This window comes from Apostichopus japonicus, chromosome 4 (assembly GCF_037975245.1).
Source record: "Apostichopus japonicus isolate 1M-3 chromosome 4, ASM3797524v1, whole genome shotgun sequence".
In the NCBI taxonomy this organism is placed as follows: Eukaryota; Metazoa; Echinodermata; class Holothuroidea; order Aspidochirotida; family Stichopodidae; genus Apostichopus; species Apostichopus japonicus.
The window spans coordinates 1949458-1973576 of NC_092564.1; the positions used below are offsets into that span (position 1 = coordinate 1949458).

General features: G+C 36.8%; 1 protein-coding gene and 3 long non-coding RNA genes across 4 annotated transcripts in view; 2 read left to right on the plus strand and 2 right to left on the minus strand.

Annotated features, from left to right (window-relative positions):
* Nucleotides 1-24119, minus strand: part of LOC139966103 (uncharacterized) — a 33053-nt gene that overhangs the window by 4175 nt on the left and 4759 nt on the right. The window lies entirely within an intron of this gene.
* LOC139966104 (uncharacterized) lies at nucleotides 5105-8380 on the minus strand. Its single transcript, XR_011792464.1, has 3 exons — nucleotides 8133-8380; nucleotides 6279-6368; nucleotides 5105-5954 (listed from the first exon to the last, which is right to left on the minus strand). It is a non-coding gene; the product is annotated as an uncharacterized lncRNA (long non-coding RNA).
* On the plus strand, nucleotides 8811-11302 carry LOC139966105 (uncharacterized). Its single transcript, XR_011792465.1, has 3 exons — nucleotides 8811-8827; nucleotides 10579-10635; nucleotides 11235-11302. It is a non-coding gene; the product is annotated as an uncharacterized lncRNA (long non-coding RNA).
* Nucleotides 11309-23135, plus strand: LOC139967086 (extended synaptotagmin-2-B-like). The gene is made up of 6 exons (XM_071970804.1): nucleotides 11309-11454; nucleotides 17104-17187; nucleotides 18838-18972; nucleotides 19778-19883; nucleotides 21400-21449; nucleotides 22712-23135. The coding sequence occupies exons 1-6, from the start codon at nucleotides 11309-11311 to the stop codon at nucleotides 22731-22733; spliced, it is 543 nt and encodes a 180-aa protein (XP_071826905.1). The 3' UTR covers nucleotides 22734-23135.

A 24119-nucleotide genomic window follows, 5' to 3' on the forward strand; every position in this document is an offset into this window, starting at 1 on the left:
TATGTAAAGGCTTCCGTTCACTGTGAAACAATAGATGGGCACTCTAAAGTTTTTTTTAGTTTTTTTTAAGTTTTCAATTGACTATAAATGAACTCTTCAACCAACAATACTTGAATTCGTGACATCTTAAAAGCAGCCTCACTCATTCTTTAACCAGAATGTGTCTCGCACTGTATGTGTAAACCACAAACTATCCAGTTAGCAAATCTAGTTGCCTTGCATTTACTTTGCAAAATAAAATTGTGAATACAGAGAAAAAGAGCAGACACACGATGGGTTCTCCAGTTCGAATCATATGCATCCTCCTTTTTGTTGGGTTCACCACTGGTGAATTCTTTCCCGCTTTCAGACCGTGTGCAGGAGCTGTCCTCACACCCGAAATGCGAAGAGAGTGGTATGATTTTCAAAGGAAGCACGTGTGTGTTGGTTCAAGCGAGAATTACAACAAACAATTTTGGCGAGATTTGGCACGTACTCGTCTGACAAAGGAGGAGCACGGAAACGCTCGACCAAAGCAGTCCTTCATCCGTGTCAATAACTTAAACGACGTCGTTAGAGGCTTCGAGGGTGCGCACCGATCTTGTGGGCTGGGTCTCACATGGAGTGAAGATAAGTTTAACTTGATCGAAATGGAATGGGATACTGATTTGAAAAATTACTGTGTCTCCGACAAAGGCCCTAAATTTATCTGCGCCACCCTTGTCGGCGGAGAGCCGACTCATTTTCACAAATCCTCATATAAAAGAAATTGAAAATAAGAAGAGCTGCAGTAGAATCATCTTTAGTAGGGGCAGATGTTGGTATTCGGTTGATATTTTATCTGACATTTAGACTGACAGGATATCGTTTAATACAAGCTACTGTTACATGTTATCAGAATGTTTCAAACACTTTTGTTTATATATTCCAATGGCATATGTGAGGTTTAAGAAATGAACAGTTGTCTGAAAATTGTATTGAGACCGTGGAGGGGAGGGGGGGGGGGGTATAATCGAGAAGTAGTTATAACTATGGCAGAAGAATGTTATCTCCTCTTCTCTTCTCTGGAAGTGTCGTCATTTATCATCTGAAGTACTGTACATGTATGGGAGTGACCAACCCCTCCACCAGATAAGCCGTTCAATATATAATCGAAAGTGCTGTAAACAACATTAATGCAACACAACACATTGAATGTGATATTATGTAATAACTGGGAGTGTCGTCATGAAGCATCCGGCGTATATCATGCATGAGAGTCGTCGAACCTAACATCAGTTCAGCCGTTACATTGTCGATAGCGACCTGTGTCAATAATATTTCATAGACGAATTCAGACAAGCTGGCAAAGGAATCCCTACCATTCCGTGTATATCTTGTCCATTGGAGGATAAACAAGAACATTAGCATAGTAAAGTATAACAACAGCATTTCAGCAATAGCATATACAGTTTCAAGAATTTGCTTTCAGAAGTATTTATAAACCCATCACACTGTTGTATTTGTTTTGTTTCAAAGGATTAATTATCACTAATAATATTCTCCAACTTGAAAGGAAGCATTGGATAATCAACACCAGGTTAGAAGTTAATGAGAAAATACGCCATCCTTCCTGGAACACATGCACCTCTTCTACAAAGTCGTCTAGCGATTCATACAGATTGCCATGGCTGCCGTCGTGTTTTCTTTCATAGACGAGTTCAACATTGTCAAGATGGACAAGAAATCGCATCAGGTTAGCATCTACCTTGGCAAACGTGGAAAGCTGGAAGTCCATTCACATAGTATAGAAATGACTCTTCGTATATACATAAATAAAATGTAGGCATGTAAGAAATAATCAAATCTGACAGTACTTATTGTCATAACTTGGAACATAATCCATTGAAGTTTTAACATAGTTTCGTTTCGATTTAAAACCTAATTAAAAGAACGTTACTCAATAGTTGACTTATCTCAACCCAATTCAGACCTTTGTTCAGTTGTTATTTTAGAATATACTTTGCCATTTCTCTGAGTTAAACAATAGTAAGCGTCTCTCTTTATCTTCATCTGAAATGATATTACCTTTTACAGTACTCCAAGCCAAACGGACATACCTGTAACAGCAATGCTTTGTTTATTTGATTAGAACTGGTTAATTGCGGTGAAGTGGTAACACCTGACACTGTCAGGTAAACCTTATAAATTAAGGAATCTCTCGCTTATTGATTTTAATCTGATCAACTTGAAGTACCTTTAAATATTAATCCTTCCAAGAGTACCATCCGGGAAATCGTCAATTCGAATGAATTGTTGCATCACATATAGTGGAAACCTTTGCTGAATCCTCGTTGAGGGAGGTGAGTGCAATAATAGTGATAGCTAACGTACCCCCTCTCCCCTCGGGTGCACCCTCTTCGCCGTAAGTCAGTGTGTTTTGCATTTAATACAATATGTGTTGTCGATGGGTAGCAAATCACTCTTTGGACAAGGTATGCATCACTTTTGGATGTACGGTCTCCCTCGACGTATGTATTCAACAGCAACCCCCCCCCCCCCCATCCCAACATCCAGTAACTATACACCACTACATGAATCTACTGCGTATATCAGATCCAGTATAAGGAAGAAACGTTTGACTGTTCCAGCGTTTTTTGTTGTTGCATATTTTAGATTGTAAAGACTCGGTTCCCCGCTTTATGAAAACCGGCCAATCAATATCGTTAATATAGGCCTAGTCTCACAGCGCTGTCGTATACCACAACTGGCGTTTGTACTGACGCGTGCGTATTTGGTTGATGATTTCTTAAAATTTGGCGATTGAAGCGAAAAACGACTTTCGGCTGTGAACTTAGGCGTGGGTGGGCTGCCCCCCACCCCCACCCCCAACAAGATATTCCTTGAAAATTCGGAGCAATGTGCTGATATTGTTTCGGGCACTAATGTGACAAAATTAAATAAACTTCAATGTGCCTAATTCTGTTTGATGAGAGTCAGTAGTTCCGTACAAACACCAGCCTCAGGTAATTAGCCTAACGTTCTAAGCTTGCCCGAATGATCTGACATTGATGTTGTGGAGTTTTCATCGTTCGTACTCCATGCTTTCCTTCTCTGTCCCAAGAAGATGTTATGATAATCCACTATTGGCATTCGTTATAACAATCGAATTTAAAAGGTCAGGGGGATCTCACCAGTAAGACCCTATTGGCTACATTAGTCGGGCAAATCGTTACAGCCCCTCCCCCCCCCCCCGACGTGTAACGTTTAACGTTAAGTACTGTCAAATATTTGCATTGACGAAGTCAGATTTTGTTTAGTTCAGCGCGGAGTTCATGAAACAGTTTTATGAAGCACACTTTATAAGGCACTACTTCATTAAGGATGCTTGCGATGAGATATGTAACTCAGTGGATTGCCTTTATTTGGCAACGTTCTTGTTGATGTGTCTACCTTGTTCTTGGTTTGGTAAACGGACTTTTCAGTTTAACTATCGCGCGCCCTCATTCGAAAGACTTTGTTGGCATATAATGTTTTGAGTAGGTAGCAGGGCTCTAGTACTCTACGGAGTCCATTCTCTGCGGAATCGAATTCTGGCTCTGGTTGGCTTACACTCGGACCTGGAGTGCCATGGATTGCTGACAGAGTCCATTAAGTTTCTAATCATCTTAATTGCAAGATGGCATGCAAGGATTTCATATTTTAATTCTCTTTGAAATTGTTAAATATAAATGATCTCACTAAAAAAGGAGTGAATTACATTGCCTTATTAAAAAAAAAAAGGTTTAGGTTTAATTTAGTTTAGAAAAAAAAGAATCAGGAGGGACATAAAGTCCCCATCAAGGACCCTATGACAAATATCTAAACAAAGAAGTCTAAATTCCTATTCTTAAGTATCCAAAGCAATTTGATATTTTACAAGTGTAGCATCTCTTAGAGCAAAAATATTCTCTTGTTCAGAGCAAATGCCTCATTACGTCTTGAGTCTCAACTGTCTAAATATATGAGGATGTAATTTTTTGCCAGAATTTTGGCTCATTCGCATAATTTGAAGGACTGAAATATTCAGGCAATAACATCACCTCTGTTAATCAACAAAAAAAAAAAATACATTCGGGCGCGTCACCGGTCAGATTTCAAAACTTCAACACTAGTTGAGAATTAGTTGTGCTTAGTCACTCAGTATAAGGTAACCTTATTCTTCACTACTGAAAATTTGACAAACGGCTTCAGGCAGAATTAATATTTCATAAGAAAAGAAAAATAACCTGCGCCATTTTAGAATTTTATTACTTATTTAATTTTATTTCCCGGTAATTTAGGAAATTTTGGGATTGGCAGGACATTTGAAATAATAGATATTATGCTATCAGATTGAGATTCAGGTCACTCCATTGGACCATGTTTTCTAACAAAAGAGTTTTTAATCCACTCAATTGGTAGCTCCAATGAAAAATTTGCGGGGCCAATGTGACCTAATATATAGTTTTGGCGTAGCGTCATTACCACTGCGTAATTAACACTGTTCTAAATCTGCAGGGACAATAATCTGCTTTATAGTGATCAGTTTCTAACATAGTGTGCTAATTCATGCTTTTAAATAGTTAAATTGTAGCCATGCTTCGAGCAGAGGGTGGGATACGTCATCTCTTTAGTGGGAAAACCAGGTAATAGGTAGGTGGGGTGTTGGTGGGGCGATGGGGAGGGGGGTGGTGGTGCAGGTGCAGAAGACAAAATTTCTGCCTTCACTAACACATTACTGCTGTAGTTTTCAGATGGAACCATTTCATGAGCCAAAAGAGTTGGAGACAATCCAGAGATCATATTTTTATTATCATTTACACCTTACGATTGATATACATTTTGAAGAAGTAGACAAAAAATCAAAATGTAGAGATTTATTATCCAAATTTTGAAAGAAGTCTCAAATAGTTTGACGTAAAAGGTCGGATATAATATTATTTTTAAATTTCGAGATAAGAAAACAAAATTGTAGCAAAATTTAGTCAAAATTCCAACCCCACCTCCACCCCCCCCCCCCCCGCCTGGACCCACCAAAGCGTTGAAATACATTCCAATGTCAGCATGGTCCAACACTCATGATTATAAAGAGTAATAAAACAATAATCAAGAACAAAATATGATATAAAAGGTTGTTCTCTCTGTTTTTATTTAGATCTATCCATTTCCCTTTTTTATCATTTATTATGCTAACAAAATGCTATACTACGTTGGGCTTTACGATAGAAACGGCTGAAATTCAAGTCTTCTCAGAGATATAATTCTGTGCATTAAAATTGCTCCGTCGAGAACTACAAATATCTACAAATGCTGCAGCTGAAATCCTCGTGATCCTTACGAGGGCTTGGAAGCAATTCAGAATATTTAACTACCCTGTCTTTGTGTGTTTCTATATATACTTCATTGTTCATTTTCCATTGATAAGAACTTTACCAATGCGGATTATATATTTTTTTTTGAAGATTTCAGTTCGACCCAATATTATAATTTTATTCCACTAGCAAGACTGTATACATTCAGCTCGACAATAAGAAAATACAAACCAAGAAAAACAAAGAGTAAAAGCAAAGAATTTCTTACGCACTATGACGTCACATACTAATAAAATGCTAGCATCCTGACACAACCTTGGAAATCAGGGTATCTGGTATTAAAGAGAGAGAGAGTAGTGTAGTAGGCCTAATCAAAGAAGCATGGCTTTCTAGACACAAATGTTCACTGAGTTTTAAATTATGTTCACTGAGATTTAATGTTCACTGAGATTTTCACTGAGATGTTCACTGAGATTTAAATTATTATATTTCAATTTTTTGAGCTAAACGCTCAAAGAGGTCGATCATCTTCACCAAATGTTGATGAGTAAATTCGCTGTTTGATAAAATCATCTGCCAGAAGTTAGCCTTATCCTTGACTGGTTGATACGCCATCATCAAGACCCCTGACGTCATCATTTCCTGTTTCAAAAGTGGCGCAAACTGTTGATGAAGAATTCACACAAGCAACAAAAATAAAGTAAAAAGGGGAATCAAAAACATATACTAAGATGTTATAAATAATCCAACACACCTATCAGGAGTTACGGACTCTCATATTATGTCAATAAATAAAATATTTCAATATGCCAATAAATTTGTCAACATTCAAAATTCAATCCTACTTTTGAAAGTTCATAGAACAATAATTTACATATCGATGTGCACGATTACCTGTTTCTCTTGTCATACATCATGAGTGAATGGATATAAAATAATGAGTGTTTAGATATCTTGATGGTGGCTTTCATAGCAAACTATTCTTACCTTATGCAACATGTCAAATAGTTCTGATCCATCTGGTAAGTTACGTAATGACGGTGGAATGTACCAGAAACAGACGTTAGTGCACTCAGGCTTAGAGGAGAGAGATTGAAAACATGATTAAATTAATAAATCAAGATTTTATCAAAGTAAATATAAATCATAGTAATATATAACTACAATGAATGTCAGGAGGAAAAAAGACACAGAGCATGGATTATATGCGTTATATCACCACACCTAAGTTACCACCAAAACCTCTCTATTTTGGCTGGTGTTGAAAGTAACCAACAATTAGTACAGTCTATAGCACGTCACATGGGTTGGAGGACGTGCACAATATATGAGGGTATAGATATATTTGAGGAACGAAGTTTTCAAAGTAGAAAGATGAACAAGAGCATACGCAAAGCTGGATATTCTGCCAAAGACTGGTCTGTGCGAACATCCGTTTTGAATGGCAAGAAAAGATGTGTACAAGCCTGTTTAATCGGCGATGAGATCAGTGGTATATGATGAACGGAGCATTCATTTCGTGAAATGAAGAATTCTTGGAATTGAATTAATTTCATAAGTTTTCGGATGAAAGACGTGGAAACATTACACATAAATGATTCATAATTTATATATGATTCACGCCTCCTTGCATGGTGATAGAACAAAGAGATATAATGCAATACCCGATAACCCATAAGTCCAGTGCTGAACTCGTAGAGATGCACCCATTAGAGCAAGGTTTCCCTAAATTTATCCCCCCCCCCCCCCCACGAACCAAAATTAGTGTTGGAAGCACCCACACAGCATGTTATGAAGCTAAGCTAGCATATCGTACGTGATACGTGCTTCCTATAAAAAATTATTACACTGCTAAATATGAAATTTTATATTGTTCATCAGTTCATAAGTTCGTCAAATGTATTATTGGACAATAAACAAGAATCACCCTGCTGGAAAAATTGTGAAAGGGCACTATGTTTGTCTTTCTGATATACTATGTAAAAGATCGAACATGGAAAAGAATAATTCAAACCGGAACAAATCTGCTGATAATATGATATCATATGATATGATGAAACTGGGAAAACATTGCACCAGATCGCATCTAAGGACCTTCAATTGTTCAAAAATTTCTCCCCCATATCAATCGCAAAATGTGCTTCCTACCCCCCCCCCCCTTGCAAATTCCTGGCTACGTCGCTGTGCTAGAGAGTACACCGGAGACGGTCTTTCGTGGTTCACAACCAAAGTGTGTGTCCCTACTTTAGATCATTAAACGGTATGCATGACATTTCCATATGGTATGCACCGCATTTCATAATACTTTGGGTGATGTGCATACGATCTACACATTGCACACGAACTTCTTTTATTTGCAAATGTTACTAAACTCTTCATGTATATATCTGTCACGGGTAAGGTAAAACTATTCGACTGGACAACGTAAATACTCGGATGGCGTGTGTCTTTTCTATGAGCTTTATTTAGTCCTCGTAACCAGGGGCAAAAAATCCTGAAACAAAACGTAAAATGTACGCATTGTATAAACAAATATTTCACACAAATAAGACGTTACATCGGCAATAGGAAACATATCAAACATGCATTGATCTCGCTGTATGATCCCATATATTTTACACCTTCTTAACACTCTTCACATATTCACAATATACCCTCCCTGTACAGAAATTCAATGCTAACAAACTTCTCATAAATATATTTTATACGTGCTTTCCAATCTTTAACATATTCCGGCCTCGCTACACTCAAATAAGAAACAAGAATACGACTAACTAGTTGCGTTCCCTCTACTGCATAGTAAGGTTTGACTTAGTATACATAAGAAAATGAGACACTTACGGAATTCGGTCAGTTTCCGGCTTTTTACACGTATCGGTACGTCTTTTAAGATATCTGAAAAGATATATAATACCACGAATTCATCAGCGGGGAACTTACATTGCCCCTACCTATACTATAGTAAAATAGCGAAGTACTGCGGGCTAACGTCTACCAACGGACATCGTGTCCAACTGCAACAAGTAACTGCTGTGGTGCACCCAGCACCCTTGCACCAAGTATAGTACCAAATACGAATACCACGCCCTGACCTGCTTACTCGGCCTATTCATACCGACCCTTTACCTGCATTTTATGCAATGCAAAGTAATCAAAACAAAGACTTGCACAAATTCTATTGATGCCCGTGGAGCAATCAGTAAATTAAACAAAGCATATACTAGAATGTCGTATGTTACTAATGCGAACTTCGTGAGCAAAACAGACAACAAATGAATATTCATCGGTAAATTTATCCAGCTGCACGATAGTCGTTAGACTTGCGTCAAGCATACTCGTGACACTTGGGGTGAGTGAATTGAACTGCATATTCAGTGTATAAAGCTCAGGGTGATTGCATTGTACTGCATATTCAGTGAATAAAGCTCATGGTGTGTGCATTGTACTGCATATTCAGTGTATAAAGCTCAGGGTGCTGCCTATTCAGTGACATATTAAGTAGAAACACACTGTAAGGAATCAAACTCTGTCTCAGGGTGAGTGCATTGTAATGCATATTCAGTGTATAAAGCTCAGGGTGAGTGTATTGTACTGCATATTCAGTGTATAAAGCTCAGGGTGAGTGCATTGTACTGCATATTCAGTGTATAAAACTCAGGGTGAGTGCATTGTACTGCATATTCAGTGTATAAAGCTCATGGTTAGTGCATTGTACTGCATATTCAGTGTATGAAGTAGAAACACATAATAAGGAATGAAACTGAACTCTTATATATGATAGAACTACCTATGATACAGCCTCAGTGTGTATCATGTGCTTTGATAACTGAACTGAACAGTGAGTTGAAAGTAGTGTTACTTAATCAATAAAACACAGACCATCTTATATACAAGGTAAGTAATGGACTATGGCTTGGCAAAGATTCACATTCCTGTTGGCTGATGGTGCATATTACAAACAGGTGAAACAAGTGTAGGTATACAGAACCATATAACAGACAGATGAAACAAGCTAAGCTATTACATAACCATATAGTAGAAATGAAACAAGCTTAGCTATTACATAACCATAAAACAGTCATGAACAAGGTTAGCTATTACATATCCATATAGTACACAGATGAAACAAGCTTAGCTATACATAACCATGTAACAGACAGATGAAACAAGGTTAGGTATTACATATCCATATAGTACACAGATGAAACAAGGTTAAGTATTACATACCAATATAATACACAGATGAAACACGGTTAGCTGTTACATAACTATACCACACAGTGTTCTCAGTCCACGTCACATCTCTATGGTACACTGTACAGCAGTTTTTATTAAGTTAAATATCCATCATGTTGCCTCATTAAAAGTGTTTTTATAGCATTTTCAAACAAATGCTGACAAAGACCTAGTTTCTTCCACCTTTTTTCGGTCATATCAATTCTTGCTTGTATTGGCATCACCAGTAGTGCACAACTAACTGCATCTTTTCCTTGTTATGATAAGCTCTGATTGGATTCTTGTTTCATTTTATCGACAGGCTTTGAAACCGACAACCAGTATTGTGGCAACAGAAACTGACCTAAAGGAGCTCCTGGTATGGATCTTAAGATATTAACTAATTGAGATATAGAGACTAATGATTATAATTTTTGACTCATTCAGGCATGGCAACATCTCTGTTTCAGGCCCTTATAGGGTGTGAAGACTCGCGCTCAAAGAAACTTCTCATGCCGTTAATCTGACCTAGTTTCGAATGAGGTGTAACAGAAGTGTTAGACACCACCGTCGATCCTAGAAAATACACACACAGCTTGCTACCGTTGGTAATTAGACACTAGTGCACAGTCAGTACTTGCAGCTACGGTCAATAATAAGACGTTACATCGGCAATAGGAAACATATCAAACATGCATTGATCTCGCTGTATGATCCCATATATTTTACACCTTCTTAACACTCTTCACATATTCACAATATACCCTCCCTGTACAGAAATTCAATGCTAACAAACTTCTCATAAATATATTTTATACGTGCTTTCCAATCTTTAACATATTCCGGCCTCGCTACACTCAAATAAGAAACAAGAATACGACTAACTAGTTGCGTTCCCTCTACTGCATAGTAAGGTTTGACTTAGTATACATAAGAAAATGAGACACTTACGGAATTCGGTCAGTTTCCGGCTTTTTACACGTATCGGTACGTCTTAGTAGTGCACAACTAACTGCATCTTTTCCTTGTTATGATAAGCTCTGATTGGATTCTTGTTTCATTTTATCGACAGGCTTTGAAACCGACAACCAGTATTGTGGCAACAGAAACTGACCTAAAGGAGCTCCTGGTATGGATCTTAAGATATTAACTAATTGAGATATAGAGACTAATGATTATAATTTTTGACTCATTCAGGCATGGCAACATCTCTGTTTCAGGCCCTTATAGGGTGTGAAGACTCGCGCTCAAAGAAACTTCTCATGCCGTTAATCTGACCTAGTTTCGAATGAGGTGTAACAGAAGTGTTAGACACCACCGTCGATCCTAGAAAATACACACACAGCTTGCTACCGTTGGTAATTAGACACTAGTGCACAGTCAGTACTTGCAGCTACGGTCAATACCCACAAATATCACTGATGGACATCTCAGGTCTAGATAAAAGATAACAAGGTTTCACGTTTCATTACTGTCTGCATTTTGTAGCGACACAAAAAAAACGTCACTTGCAAGCAACGGAAAGTAAACTTTTTCAGATGGCCGCACACGGTTTGGGGCGAGTCTTCAAAGCCTTTAAGATATTGAGACTGAATTATGAGGCTTGCAAAATATGTATTTCTATCCCAAGTTAGCTATTCAACACTTTAAGGTGAGGAAACAATTTAAAGTTTACACTCTACTTCAAAATTTTTAATTTTGTTTTTTTAATACTATCCCTTAATTTAGCTTTCAGAGGAACCCAGTACAGATAAAACAATGGAGACGCCTCCTGAGAAAGCTTTGGTTGAAGAGGCGTGAAGATGAGTGAAGATAAGGAGGAGGATGTTACATCATCATCATCATCTCCAGTCCGTAACACTCAGACACCCCCTGTGAATGATATCAATTCACCTCCCACACCAACTGGAACAGAGCTCAGGAAACGAGTAACTGACAAATCAAACAGGTTTGATGCAACTGTTTATGCACAGAGTACTCAATAGTTCTCATTCTGTATAACAAAGTCACACTGAGTAGCATCAAATATATTAGTAGCTTGCCTGTAGAAACATTTATACCATTCGTAGCAGTCTGTAACTCTTTGCATTTAAGATGCGGGTCCAAAATTGTCACGGTGACAGGCTGGTAAGGCAATGCCAGCTCTTTGTGACTGTGATTTGGTGAGAAGCAATCCTTGATTGCATTGATATTGAATACAACACTGGCCACTGAAGTGATTTTGACAGGAAGGGGACCAGGGGTGGGCACTAAATGGATCTTGTGGGCCTCATGAAAAAGTTTGTACCCACAAGACTCAAGGATGTACCTTACCCTGTAAAATGGGAATCTTGAATAATAAATGGGCCAAAGCCAAAATTGGTCATCCTCAAATCCCAAAAGTAAAGTTATTTCTCTGGGAGAAATTTATTTTGGGCTCATGGCAGTACTAATTAACACTTAAGAGTAAAAAAAAAATAAAAAAATCCGAAAAATTTCGTTATCAGTGATATAGAGGTCGTTGAAATCTAAAAAGATGCGCACTAGGTGCGAGGGACAGAATTTAGTCAAATTGACCTAGCTGAAAATTAGGATGGGTGAGGTAAATTTGGTTTTCTGTAATTTGATGTTCATCTCTAGTGCAAATTATTCATTGGAAAAGTTTTGAATTTTTTTTGAAGAAAAATGAAGAAAAATAGGAAAAAACGGTTCAAAATTCCGTCCCTCGCATTTTTTGACACAATTTTTTTTTTTTGAGAGAGAGGAAATAGTACAGTATGCATAAAAATCTGCAAAGTATCAACTATCAGTGACTTGAACATTTGTAGTGATGAAAGAAACTGAACAAAAATATGAATGGTGCATTATGGGTAATCAACATTTTCGCGAGGGACGGAATTCAGTGCGAGGGACGGAATTCTGTTACAGTTTGGTGCTACACGTCTGTAGTACTAATCTGTCGCTAATAGAAATAGTTGGCAGAACATACGCGTAAATTTCAACGACACAACTATAGCAGAATTCGACAGCATGCTGAACTTGCAAAGTTGAAGAAGGCACTTCCAGGAACAAACAGTGCTATCATCCAAGTGGACTTCAGCGAGAACTATGCTACCACCCAAAAGAATGAAATACAGTCGGCATACTTTGGCCACGAGAATTTCACATTGTACACTGTTTGTGCATGGTACGCTGAAGGTGAGGAAGTGAAGTGCAAAACCTACTGTGTCATCAGTGATTACATGTCACATGACAAGTTCTTGGGCTTGCACTTCAATAAAGCTATCATTGCAAAGGTCCAACAGTTTGTTCCAAATCTGGATGAGGTTTACTTTTGGTCCGATGGCTGTGCTAGTCAATTTAAATCAAAATATTGCTTTAACTTCCTTGCCATCTGTTGAAGTATCACAAATACGCCTTGTAGGCTACATTACCACCCCAAAGAACCTTAAAGGCTGCAGAAGTTTAACACAATCCCATACATTGTACTATGCAACATGTCACCATCTAGGCTTCCATAGTAGTACCTGGTTGTCTGTCATAATCATACTCCACCTTTCACCTGATTCATTTCTCTGGCAGTGTTTCATATGAGATAGCGTTCCCTCTGTCATCGTAAACGGCACAATTTAGCCTTTATTTAACCTAAATACTTTAACAAACAATAATGGCTTCATCCCAGACTCACATATAAAGTAGACCAACTATTTGTTTTCTATTATGATTATTTCAAGTTTTATTTAAGAGGGTACTCATTTAGCCAGAGCTAATCTTTAACAATAATGCAAACTAAATAAATAATACCAAAAAAAATCTAGTGAAACTCAAATAGATACAAATTTAAAACTTTATTAAATACATGAAAGTTCAAGCTAAAATGTTGTAAATTGACTGTGCACAGTAGCTGTAAAAATGGGGTTAGGTGTAGGATCCTAGAGTTAATGTTGATTGGAATGGAAATCTTCAGGTCTAAATCGCATCCTCAAAGCATTTTAGCCAAGGTGAAAACGAATGATACTTTGTGAATGCATCTGGCAACGTTAGAGTGAATGATGTCACCATGACAATGGAGTTGATATTATCTTCGTTTTTTTCTTAACGATGTTTAAATCATTTGTGCACAATGGAATATATAAATACAGAGAACATTTAGAGCCAAAGCAAGCTTTCAAAAATGTACAACATGTAAGGATGATGGATCAAATATGATTATAGTAGGAAAAATTAGCTTTGAAGAAAATCTGGCATGATGACATTATAAATGACATCATAGATGACATTATACATGACATCATAGATGACATCATTAGATGACATAGATGACATCATTAGATGACATCATAGATGACATCATTGATGACATCATTAGATGACATTATTAGATGACATCATAGATGACATCATTGATGACATCATTAGATGAAATCATAGATAACATCAAAGATGAAATCATAGATGACATCATAGATGACATCATTATATGACATCATAGATGACATCATTGATGACATCATAGGTGCCATTATAGGTGACATCATAGATGACATCATTAGATGACATTATTAGATGACATCATTAGATGACATCATAGATGACTTCCTGTGATCAGGTTTCTGAAGGAAAGGAGAGTTAAGCCAGTCAAAATAGTTAACATTCTATCAATCCTATCTGGAATTAGGATATTAGGAAGGTATATTGAGAAGGAGTTTTCTTCAACTAACAACGTGGAATATTTTTTCTCTTGAGACATCTTGCATTGCTTGCTCTCAAAACACCACTGTTTGCTGATAATTGTAAGGTTTTGTGTTAGCTGTATTCATCGTTATCATGTTATGCAACGTGATTTAAGCTGCTTTAATTACATTTATACAACAATGCATAGAATTCTTCTGTATATAACAACTTCTTTTATTTTGGTATCATATCATAAACAAAAATATATGCTGGTTCTGTGTGCTTTCTTCTCTGTCTCACCAAATTCCTCGCTAAATGCTTCCCTCTGCTTTGGTATGTTCAGTTCAATTAACAGCCTCCTTTCTGTGTTTGAAAGCATCATTGTTCTTTGTTTGTATCATTCCTGTTGCTCAGATGTCATTTTATTAATTGCTTTTATCTGTTGTAACTGTCATGTACTGTTATCTATGATATGCTGTCAATTTGCAATAATTCTGTTTAAAACCAACCATTGTTTCTGTTCAATTTTTGCCAAGTAGACAAGAAAAATTGAATTGATATTCAAGAAATTCAATGAAAACTGACAAATTCATGAGTTTTATCACTGAGGCGTGAAAAAACAGAAGTGTTTATTAAATAGTTATCACTGGCAGAGTGGGATTGCAGTATTCAAGTTGGAGATATTATTGTAGGCATTTGGAACACTATATTTTTGCTTGTGCTCATGTTTAACAAGCACATAAATGTTTTTGAGAGAGCATTTTGTTTTAGAACATTGTGTTTTTATAGTATTATTCAGAAAACCATTATTGTATACTTACAGTATGGAAAAGCAATAAGTTTATGCAACTGTTCTGACAAAATAAGTATTGTTGAGAAACCTCATTACAGTTTGTGAGATGGTAAAATTGATCATCTCCTTAGATGTCACTGAATATTAAACGGATTAATTTTGTTAACTTACTAATCACATCTATGATCAGACTCTGTCAAAACCACTGTTGCAATGACATGACCTGTACCTGACCTTTACCTAGATGTGTCAAGATTCAAATAATCATGTTCAATCATATTCTATTCTTGTAGTAGTTGGAATCATTCCATGAACAACCAACTGGAACGCCAAAGCTTTTATATATAGGATTCAATAAATTAAACTCACTGCCTTCTTTCCCTTCTGTATCATAGCCAGGAAATGTTTAACGTTAATCTGATCTTTCACTTTGTGTGACAAATCGGGTACTGTATAACAGGAAAAGATATTATAATTTATCATCCGCGGTTACAATAATTTGTCCTTAATGTTGAACTTCTGCCTTCAGGGTTTTTCTTTGGTTTTTCTTTGTTAGTTCCATTAAAATTTAAATGATTAATCCAACTTGCATTTAGCTTCAAGGTTAAATCGTGGGACAATGAATTTGAATTGAATTAAAAAACTTGAATTAAATTGAAGAAATGATACAATGAGAGTGAGTATTCATGCTACCAAATACATGATTCAGATTTAAGTCTCCTTGGGTTTATATATATGGATCAAATAAGGCCTTGAATCCAACCAGTGTGGTAATTGCCTTTTCAAGAGATGTTCAAGTTTTTTATGTTGTAACCTTATAAATAATATCTTGTTGTAGTTTAGAAGCTAACAGCTTTGTATTCTCAGCTCTGCTTTGCCCTTCTTCAGCTTTGTTTTTGTTTGCAATCCTTTTGTTTCATTATTGTTTGACTATCCTCTTTCCTTAAAGTACTATTGTTTTTCAACCTGTTTTCCTATTGTGTTATACTAACCATGCATGTTCCCTGTCAGCTGTTCAATATACAGTCAAAGTTAACAACAAGGTCAACAGATATTTTGGTCTTCTTTTATCTCGTCATTTTTACTGCTATTGTCTTTTGTCTATTGTCTTTTGTCTTTTGTTTTGTTTTTGTACAGCTTGTGCTTGCTTTGCTTTTCATTTCATACTTCTAACATTAACATCGCTGTAATTTAATATATTATACTTTTCAAACATGTATGAAGCATCACCATATTGTCTGGTTGTGTCTAACATAGTAAACTGAAATAGAAAGTAAGCTTTCTCCTTGTCGCGCGATAACAAAAACATGTGTTAGTAGCTTTTCCTATCGATCGGGGGTGTGTTTCATTTAGTAGTCAAGAAATAGTTTTGTTTGCGTTTCATATGTACACAAACAAGGAGAGTCATATGTATGGTTCAGTGATATTCATCTGTTTCGATATGAATTATCTCAGATTATTAAAGGGGTAGTGTCTATGAAATACCAGTGGTCATGCTTCGTGAAAGTGATCCTGGAAACTGAATTGATGGAACATTTGCAAGTAATAGCATTGGGGTTGGTACAGTTTATTATTTGGGCCATTCATACTTCAGCTTTGCGAGACAGGTTGGAGTGGGGGACAGGTTGGATTGGGAGAGGGTCTAATTATGGTCATCAAACGGTTTGGGTGGGATATGAGCCGAGAAGTGGAAGACAAGATTTAGAAGTGGAGACTAACCTTTCTGCTTAAACAGTGATTTTTTAATAAATATGTGTTTGTTGTTTATTAAATGTTCAGTCAATGTACAATCAAATGACATAGGTTGGTAAGGAAAAGTTTTCAAAACACGGTGTTAGATGAAGATGTTTTTGTTTTATGAGATGTGGCTGGGGGGCGGGGGGGGGGGGGACAGGTGGGAAGGATGGATGTGTGTGACATAGAACAAAAACTGTAGCTATTCATATCAAAGAAACAAGTTAGAATTTGAAATAATCACTTTGGAAGCAGCCTCTGTTCATAATTTCATTTTTTTCATTTTTTTTTTTTACCGTTAAAATGTTGAACCATTTATGACCAGCCAAACCCCAACAGCCTACATCTAAGATGTACTGTGTGTAGTTATGTTAGGCTTTGTGTACATAACATCTTCACCTTTGTATTTTTATTCAGTGATCCCTCTGCCAGTGGTAAAATACAGCTGACGTTAAACTTTGACGAGAAGAACCAACTATCAGTGACAGTCCATAAAGCACTGTTAGTTCATTTTTTCTCTTGGTTTGGTGTGTTGTTGTCAATGATTAGACTCCGGTCACAGGTACATTTTTTCAGACATAACGATGGTCCGACCATGGTACGGTATGCGTGTGACCGCTCTCTACTATGGTCTGACCATCGTCCGACCATCGTCCACTAAAGATGGTAATAAGCATCATTAGCCCCGAATTAAGCATGGTCCGACCATCGTTAGCAGGAAGAACCATGCGTGTGACTGCAATTGCGTTATACGACTATGCATTTTAGCATTAACACTGATCGCTGGAAATCCAGATTTCAATCCCTTGACATAGCGACGCGTGCCTAGATACATACGATGTAAACAACACAAACCTGCAATGCACTGCATACTGTACACTAATACATGAACTGTACATACACACGTACGGTTTCTACCACAAAACAACACAACAGTCAACACTCCGGACAATTGGACAAGACAACTCGCAATGGCGGCCACAGCTCCCGGTAAAACCTGGGAGGAACAAGAAGTCCTGACACTCATTGATATATTTTTGGGGAAGAAGATACAGAGTATGGTGGACAACACCGTCAGGAATAAGAAGGTGTTTTGGAAGTGCGGGAGATGATGGCGAAAGAGGGATACGAACGGACGCATACGGAGATTAGGGCCAAAGTCAACAATTTAAAGAGCTGGTATCCATTATATTTCGCTGTGTTTTAGGAATGAATATGCGTCTACACGCTCTCCGTCGGCGAACAGCAGCTTCTTGTCTTTGCAGGAATGCTGCTTCCAATATGTGACGCCTCCTTCGTAATACAAATCTCATAAGAATCAATGCGCTACGGCAAAGTGAGCTTCCATAGCCATCATTTACTACTTACAACTAAAAACCCTGCGAAACATCATCAAAACCGTGACCCTTGACCGACCCAATGCAACTGCGCATGATAGCTTTGCGAAAGCATAATTAACTCACTGATGCATGTGTCCGCAAAATAACTATCGTCCGAATATAGTACAATTAGTCGTGTGAGTACGCGTGACCGCTACCGTAGTTAGTTTAATATGGTCGGACTATAGTTAAGAAACGATGGTTGGAAGATGCAATTTTATACGTGTGACCGGGGTATTAGTTATAAGTAATAATGTTCACACCCTTTCTATATCAATACATTGTACAACCTGCTGGGGTTTGGTGTTACATGATTCCTAAATTAACTTTACATGGTTGAGAATATAATAAAAGAGTCAATTGAAAATGTAGTTACCCTCATAGGTTTTTTTTTTCTTTATGTGAAAAAGGAAACACAAATGAAACTGGTTTTGTGAAATAGAGCTGTACTAGCCAGCTATGATGAAAGTGTACTGTAGTTTAATGGCAGCAGCCTACATAAATCCAACAAATCCTCCCAAAAAAGGGCTTTTCTGTGCCTTTCTTAGAGTTTTTTATCTTGAAATGTGTATTCAGTAATATATCTGGTATCAACCAACAAATTCCTCTCAAAGTGGTAATGGTATTCCTATTATTTGTATTTCTCTCCAAAAGATATTAACCAAACGTTTAGGTACAGTTAGTCTATAAATTGTATACACTGCGGCTACATTAAATTTGACATTTCTGACTGGAGTTTATGATATCATGTTTGATTGCACCCTCTCTACAGGGGTCTACCATTAGAGGATGCCCACCATCCCCCGGACCCTTACGTCAGGATCTACCTGCTCCCAGATAAGAGCAAGTCTGGCAAGAGGAAGACAGATGTGATCAAGGAGACGAGAGATGCAACATATGATGAGATGTGAGAATCAAATCATTTTACACCCCCCCCCCCCAAAAAAAAGAAACATGCCATATTAAGGTCTGCAAGCAGAACCCAAACAAATATAAATGTGGTATTACATGTGTGAAAGGGTTCATATAGGCCCCTTTGACCTTAGGGGCACACCTTGGCCCAGGCATAATTTCTCTATTGGGTAATCCGGCAATGATTGTACCCTCACGGTATCCTGCCCTACTAAATATATTATGTAGGTATTTAGAAAAGTCATTTGATTTGAATTGTAATATGTTCTCGTTTTCCTCTGTGTTTGTTCACGGTCATTGGAAAACGTTTGCCCTGAAGAAGTCTCATACATTTATGTTACTGTGTTAAAAGTTGATAACATTGATTCGATTACTCAACAATGCTTACATGACAAGTGGCTCTATAACAGATATTTAATCAGGCAATCTAGCCCCCACCTCCTACCACCCATCAACATTGATTATATCACCCCTGACCCCTCTCCCATCATCTCCACCCCCCCCCCTTACCATCAAGGCATGAACTGTGGATAAAGTTAAGTGTTGATCCTGTTGGTGCTAATTTTGAAACTGATGGGCACTTCTTGGGATTATGGAATGTTCATCCCATTGACAGTTATGTCCAAAGTACGGACAACAAAACAATGAAAGTGCTAGTTTATGTCAGTATGGCTTTTTTCTTTAATATGCCGGTATCTGTGCTTTGTCATCTCATTCAGTTCAATGTTACAGTAAACCAGGTCAGTGACCTCTAGACAGAGTATCACTCCTTTTTCTTGTTTCCATTTTATATTCGTCAGATTTGTGTTTCCCTGTAAAAGAGCTGACCTTTCTGACCGGACGCTGGACATTGCAGTCAAGAATGATTCGTCATTTATGGCTTTGTCGAATCCACTTCTTGGAAAGGTACGATCAAGATCTCTTTATGTCACAAACTTTGTTCGTTTTTTTTGGAAAATATTTTTGAAAAAAGATGAGCGATACGACAGGGAAATTCAAAGCAATCACATTTTCCTTGTAGCTTAAAAATAGTAATAATAATAATAATTTATTTTATAAAGCGTAAAATCCACAAAAGTGCTCTAAAACGCTATGTAACAGTAAAAAAAATATATGACACATAATATGTAGTAAAACTGCAGAATAAAATACAATCAAACTTGACCAAATGTTGAGGATTTTCTTTTGATTGTCTGACTTACAAGAGTCAGTGAAAAAAAAATCATAAATACTTTACAACAATGCTTAAGTTGCATGTAGATATTAGTTATGGATATTTGTAGCTTTGGCCTGTGGATAGTAGTTCTTATTCCATCAAGGATTCATACTCCCATCTTGATGCTTAGTTCTGCTAAGGGTCTTCTTTGACGTTTTAAGTTCAGTTATTAACAACCTAAGCATGAAAATAAATTTTACCATCAACATTCCTCAGCATGATGACATATTTATAGTGCAATCATTTCATACTTATTTCCCATCAACCTTTCCAAGCCCTATCCAAGCCCTTCTTAAAGCAGCATTTAGCGTCCTCTCCTATGATTTTTCTCAACCTCACTGACTCCACTATGCCATAACTGCATACATAACTAGCTTGTCTATTTAAATCTTACTTCAAATGGTGGCATAAAAGTCGAAAAATTTGCAACTTTCAACTTTGTTTTTCTCCAAGATATTTTCCGTTGGGATCCCATTAAACCTCGCCCATAATATGAATATTTAAACACTACGAACGTCATTGACCAATACGTAATACAGCACCATGTTTGATTTGTGTACAGTCTATATGGCAGTTGTACCAGGGAGTTCCATAACAACTCCCTGGTCGTACCAACGCAAAGTCTTGAATCTATTTTTAGCAACGGCTCGTAACTAAAACTGCATCTCTGATTGGTTGAATTCACACTAGTGGATTTGGGGGAACTGTATGCGATTAATTTTAAATGTGGAATTTGTCGTGGACACTTTTCTCATTATCTGCAAATATCCTTAATTACTCGCCAATTAACGTTGTTGGCAGGGAAAAACTTGGCTAATATCCTAGTTTGCTGTTTTGTGATTGATGTAAAAAACTTGATGGACATATCAAAAAGTAGAAAATGGCAACCAAACACAAAATGCTGCTTTAAAGTCCTGACAATGTATCAAGCTATCAGTGGTTTCATTTGTAGTAGTATATTGTGTATATCTTCAGTATCTTGTATCTTCATTTGTAGTAGTATCTTGAGTATATCTTCAGTAGTATATCTTCATGAATATGCAAGAATTCATTAGCATGTTAAAGACCTAAGACATACTCTGTAGTCTTTGGTTGGTGCAGTTGTATTATTTACTTGGTTGAAACCATGGAAACAGCAGTCAGCCGAAACGGTGGACTTATTTGTGCTCTATTTATGTTTTATATATTTAATTTTTTTTGTAACAGCTTTCTCTAAATCTTGGCCATCTCGATCTTGATGAATCTGTGACAGAATGGTAAGAATTTGATACTTTTTGTCATGTTTCTGTTTTGTTTTCATTTGGTTGTTTGTAAATATTTTCATATTGCATAGGTTAATAACTGCTTTGCCATTGTTGAAATGCTGTTATTGGTAGCATTTGTTTGATTGTTGCATTTACCAGTGCAAATTAAACAACAGTATGCCGTCTTGCTATGTCGAGACTTCTCTATTAACTGTTGACCTCATCTTCACAAACTAACATCACTTTTATTTCTGAAAAAGTGCAGAGTGAACGATCAAGAGGGGGTGGCGGGAGTGGATGGTGAGGCAAGGAAGCTTTAAGTAAATCATTTGAAGTGTGTGTTTTGCAGCAGTTTAGTCTAAAATGGGGCAATCAAGTGTTTAACAACATTTGTGTCAAAGTGTGACTCTTATATTCTGTGTTGAGATTTATATTCTAAGGCCAAAATTGACCCACATATTTTTTCCATAATTAGTATAGGGACAGGGTGGTGCTAAAAATATGCGGGAAAATTCGGGGGGGGGACCTGAAATCTCTGACACGTTGATTATTCTTATATTGAGTTGCAGTATTCTATTTTCTGGAACCTCAGGTGTTTGAAATTGCTTTGCATATAATAAATAATAATAATAATATCTATTTATGTAGCGCTTTACATTAAAGAATAATATCAAAGCACTTCTATGGGGACTATAGTAAAATCTGACAAAAAACAAGTATAAGATACAAACAGGTTAAATAAAAGGAATAAAGTAGTCAAAGCAAAATCATAAAAAAAAAAAAAAAAAAAAGTTAATGAAACTAATATGAATAATATTAAACAGACAAAAACAAGATCAGTCATTAAAGAACATGATAAAAAGATAAGTTTTAAGTTGGGACTTAGTGCAATCAAAAGTGGGTAAAAAGACAAATTATTTTAACTCAAAAATAAAATGGGGAACGAACCGAAAAGATTTCTGTTTGACTGAGATAAATGTCATGAAGATACCCCATCTTGAGACTGACTTGAATCCTTAATAAAATGTTAACATTTCTATTATCTAAGGCTTTAATAGGTATTAATGAACACCCAAATGTATCACATTATGTTTTTTTATATATTTTTTTATTGGCCGTTTAAATATGATAAAATAATGCTGCCTAATGAATAAAACGCATGGGGAATTGGTTCGTATAATAAAAGTCTAAGGACTAAACCGCAACTGAAAGAGAACTGACTGATCAAGCATGAATTTGAAGAGGTTTGTCTTGTGTTTTTATTTTCTGCACAGGTATAACTTGTCTGCAGAATGAGTGGCTTCTACACCTTGCATGAGTTAACCAAAGAAATATCTTCTGAACCGAAACTGCCGTCCCAGTAGTACCTGTTGTGAAAGGGTTCGTGGTCAATTGGAGTGACACCATCCTATTGATCTACAAGTCATGAATTTGTTTGTTTTAAGCAATTTATCTTTTACATTTTGTAATATGTTTTGCTTTGTTAACAGTGCATTGAAAATGCTGTCATATATTTGTCAGGTGGGCCTTTATTTGTCACTACAAAAGTCAGTTGAGCTTCTACTATGATCACTGGTGTTCTAGTGAGTGTAATGCAATGGTTCTTTGTTGTCAGTGAAACAGAGAAATATCTGTGGACTCGGAGGCCTTGTAAGCTTGTAAGGCCTTAAGAAGGGGAGGGGGAGGCTTCAGGTGTTAGATTCAGCTGATTACATAATGGAAAACTCAATGCATTTTTGCATTCTGATTAAAGTGCCTAGCTTTGATCACTGACGGACCCCTTTCACGTCGTTGTTATGTGGGCCTTTATTTTGTGTTATTTTGTTATTTGGGCCTTTATTTTGTGTTATTTTGTTATTTGGGCCTTTATTTTGTGTTATTTTGATATGTGGGCCTTTATTTGGTGTTATTTTGTTATGTGGGCCTTTATTTGGTGTTATTTTGTTATGTGGCCCTTTATATGGTGTTATTTTGTTATGAGAGCCTTTATTAGGTGCTATGAGTTATGCGGGCCTTCATTTGGGTGTATTTCGGGTTCAACTTATTGCATACCAGTCATGAGAAATTTGCTATGAAAGTTTAGTACCTTTTCAGTACAGTTCGTTTTGGTTTTATTCAATGTCCAAGAAAGTATAGAGATGGGAGGTCTGCTTTTGAATTAGATCATTCTCTGAAAGACTCTAAAGGGAAATCATATTTTCACAACATTGAAATAAGCTTGAAAATGTCAGGTACCAAATGTCACAGGGGTTAGGGGGGGGGCAGGGGGGAGATTGATGGAGGGTATTTGTCATTCTACTGGCTTTGAATGTCCAGCTTGACTTGCTTTGAAAACATTGCTTCCTACATTTGCTACAGTAAGTAAGAAGAATACAAGCTATAGGTCTGGTGGTTATTTTCAGTACTACTTACCTTGAAATTAATTTTAATATCCTTTTCAATCCGTGCTTATCTGTGGATTTGCCACTATCGTCTGTTTTTTATAAGAGTTGGAAACTGTCATTTGTTTTTTTCTTTACTATGTGGTTTATAGCAGATTGTTTATATTTTCACAAACACAAGAAAAGACAAATGCATTTTTTTTTTGTGTCACACTGTGGTTAAGAAGCATAATCCATTGTTATTGATGACTGCCGCTGCATAATCGTAATCCAGACTGGTGACTTCACAATCATATCATAA

Excerpts from the sequence above, each read along its gene's own strand:
- LOC139967086 (XM_071970804.1), top strand. The coding sequence starts at position 11,309 with ATGAGTGAAGATAAGGAGGAGGATGTTACATCATCATCATCATCTCCA. Across the intron at positions 17,188-18,837 it reads GTGACAGTCCATAAAGCACT|GGGTCTACCATTAGAGGATG; the intron begins GTTAGTTCATTT and ends CCCTCTCTACAG. Across the intron at positions 19,884-21,399 it reads CGAATCCACTTCTTGGAAAG|CTTTCTCTAAATCTTGGCCA; the intron begins GTACGATCAAGA and ends TTTTTGTAACAG.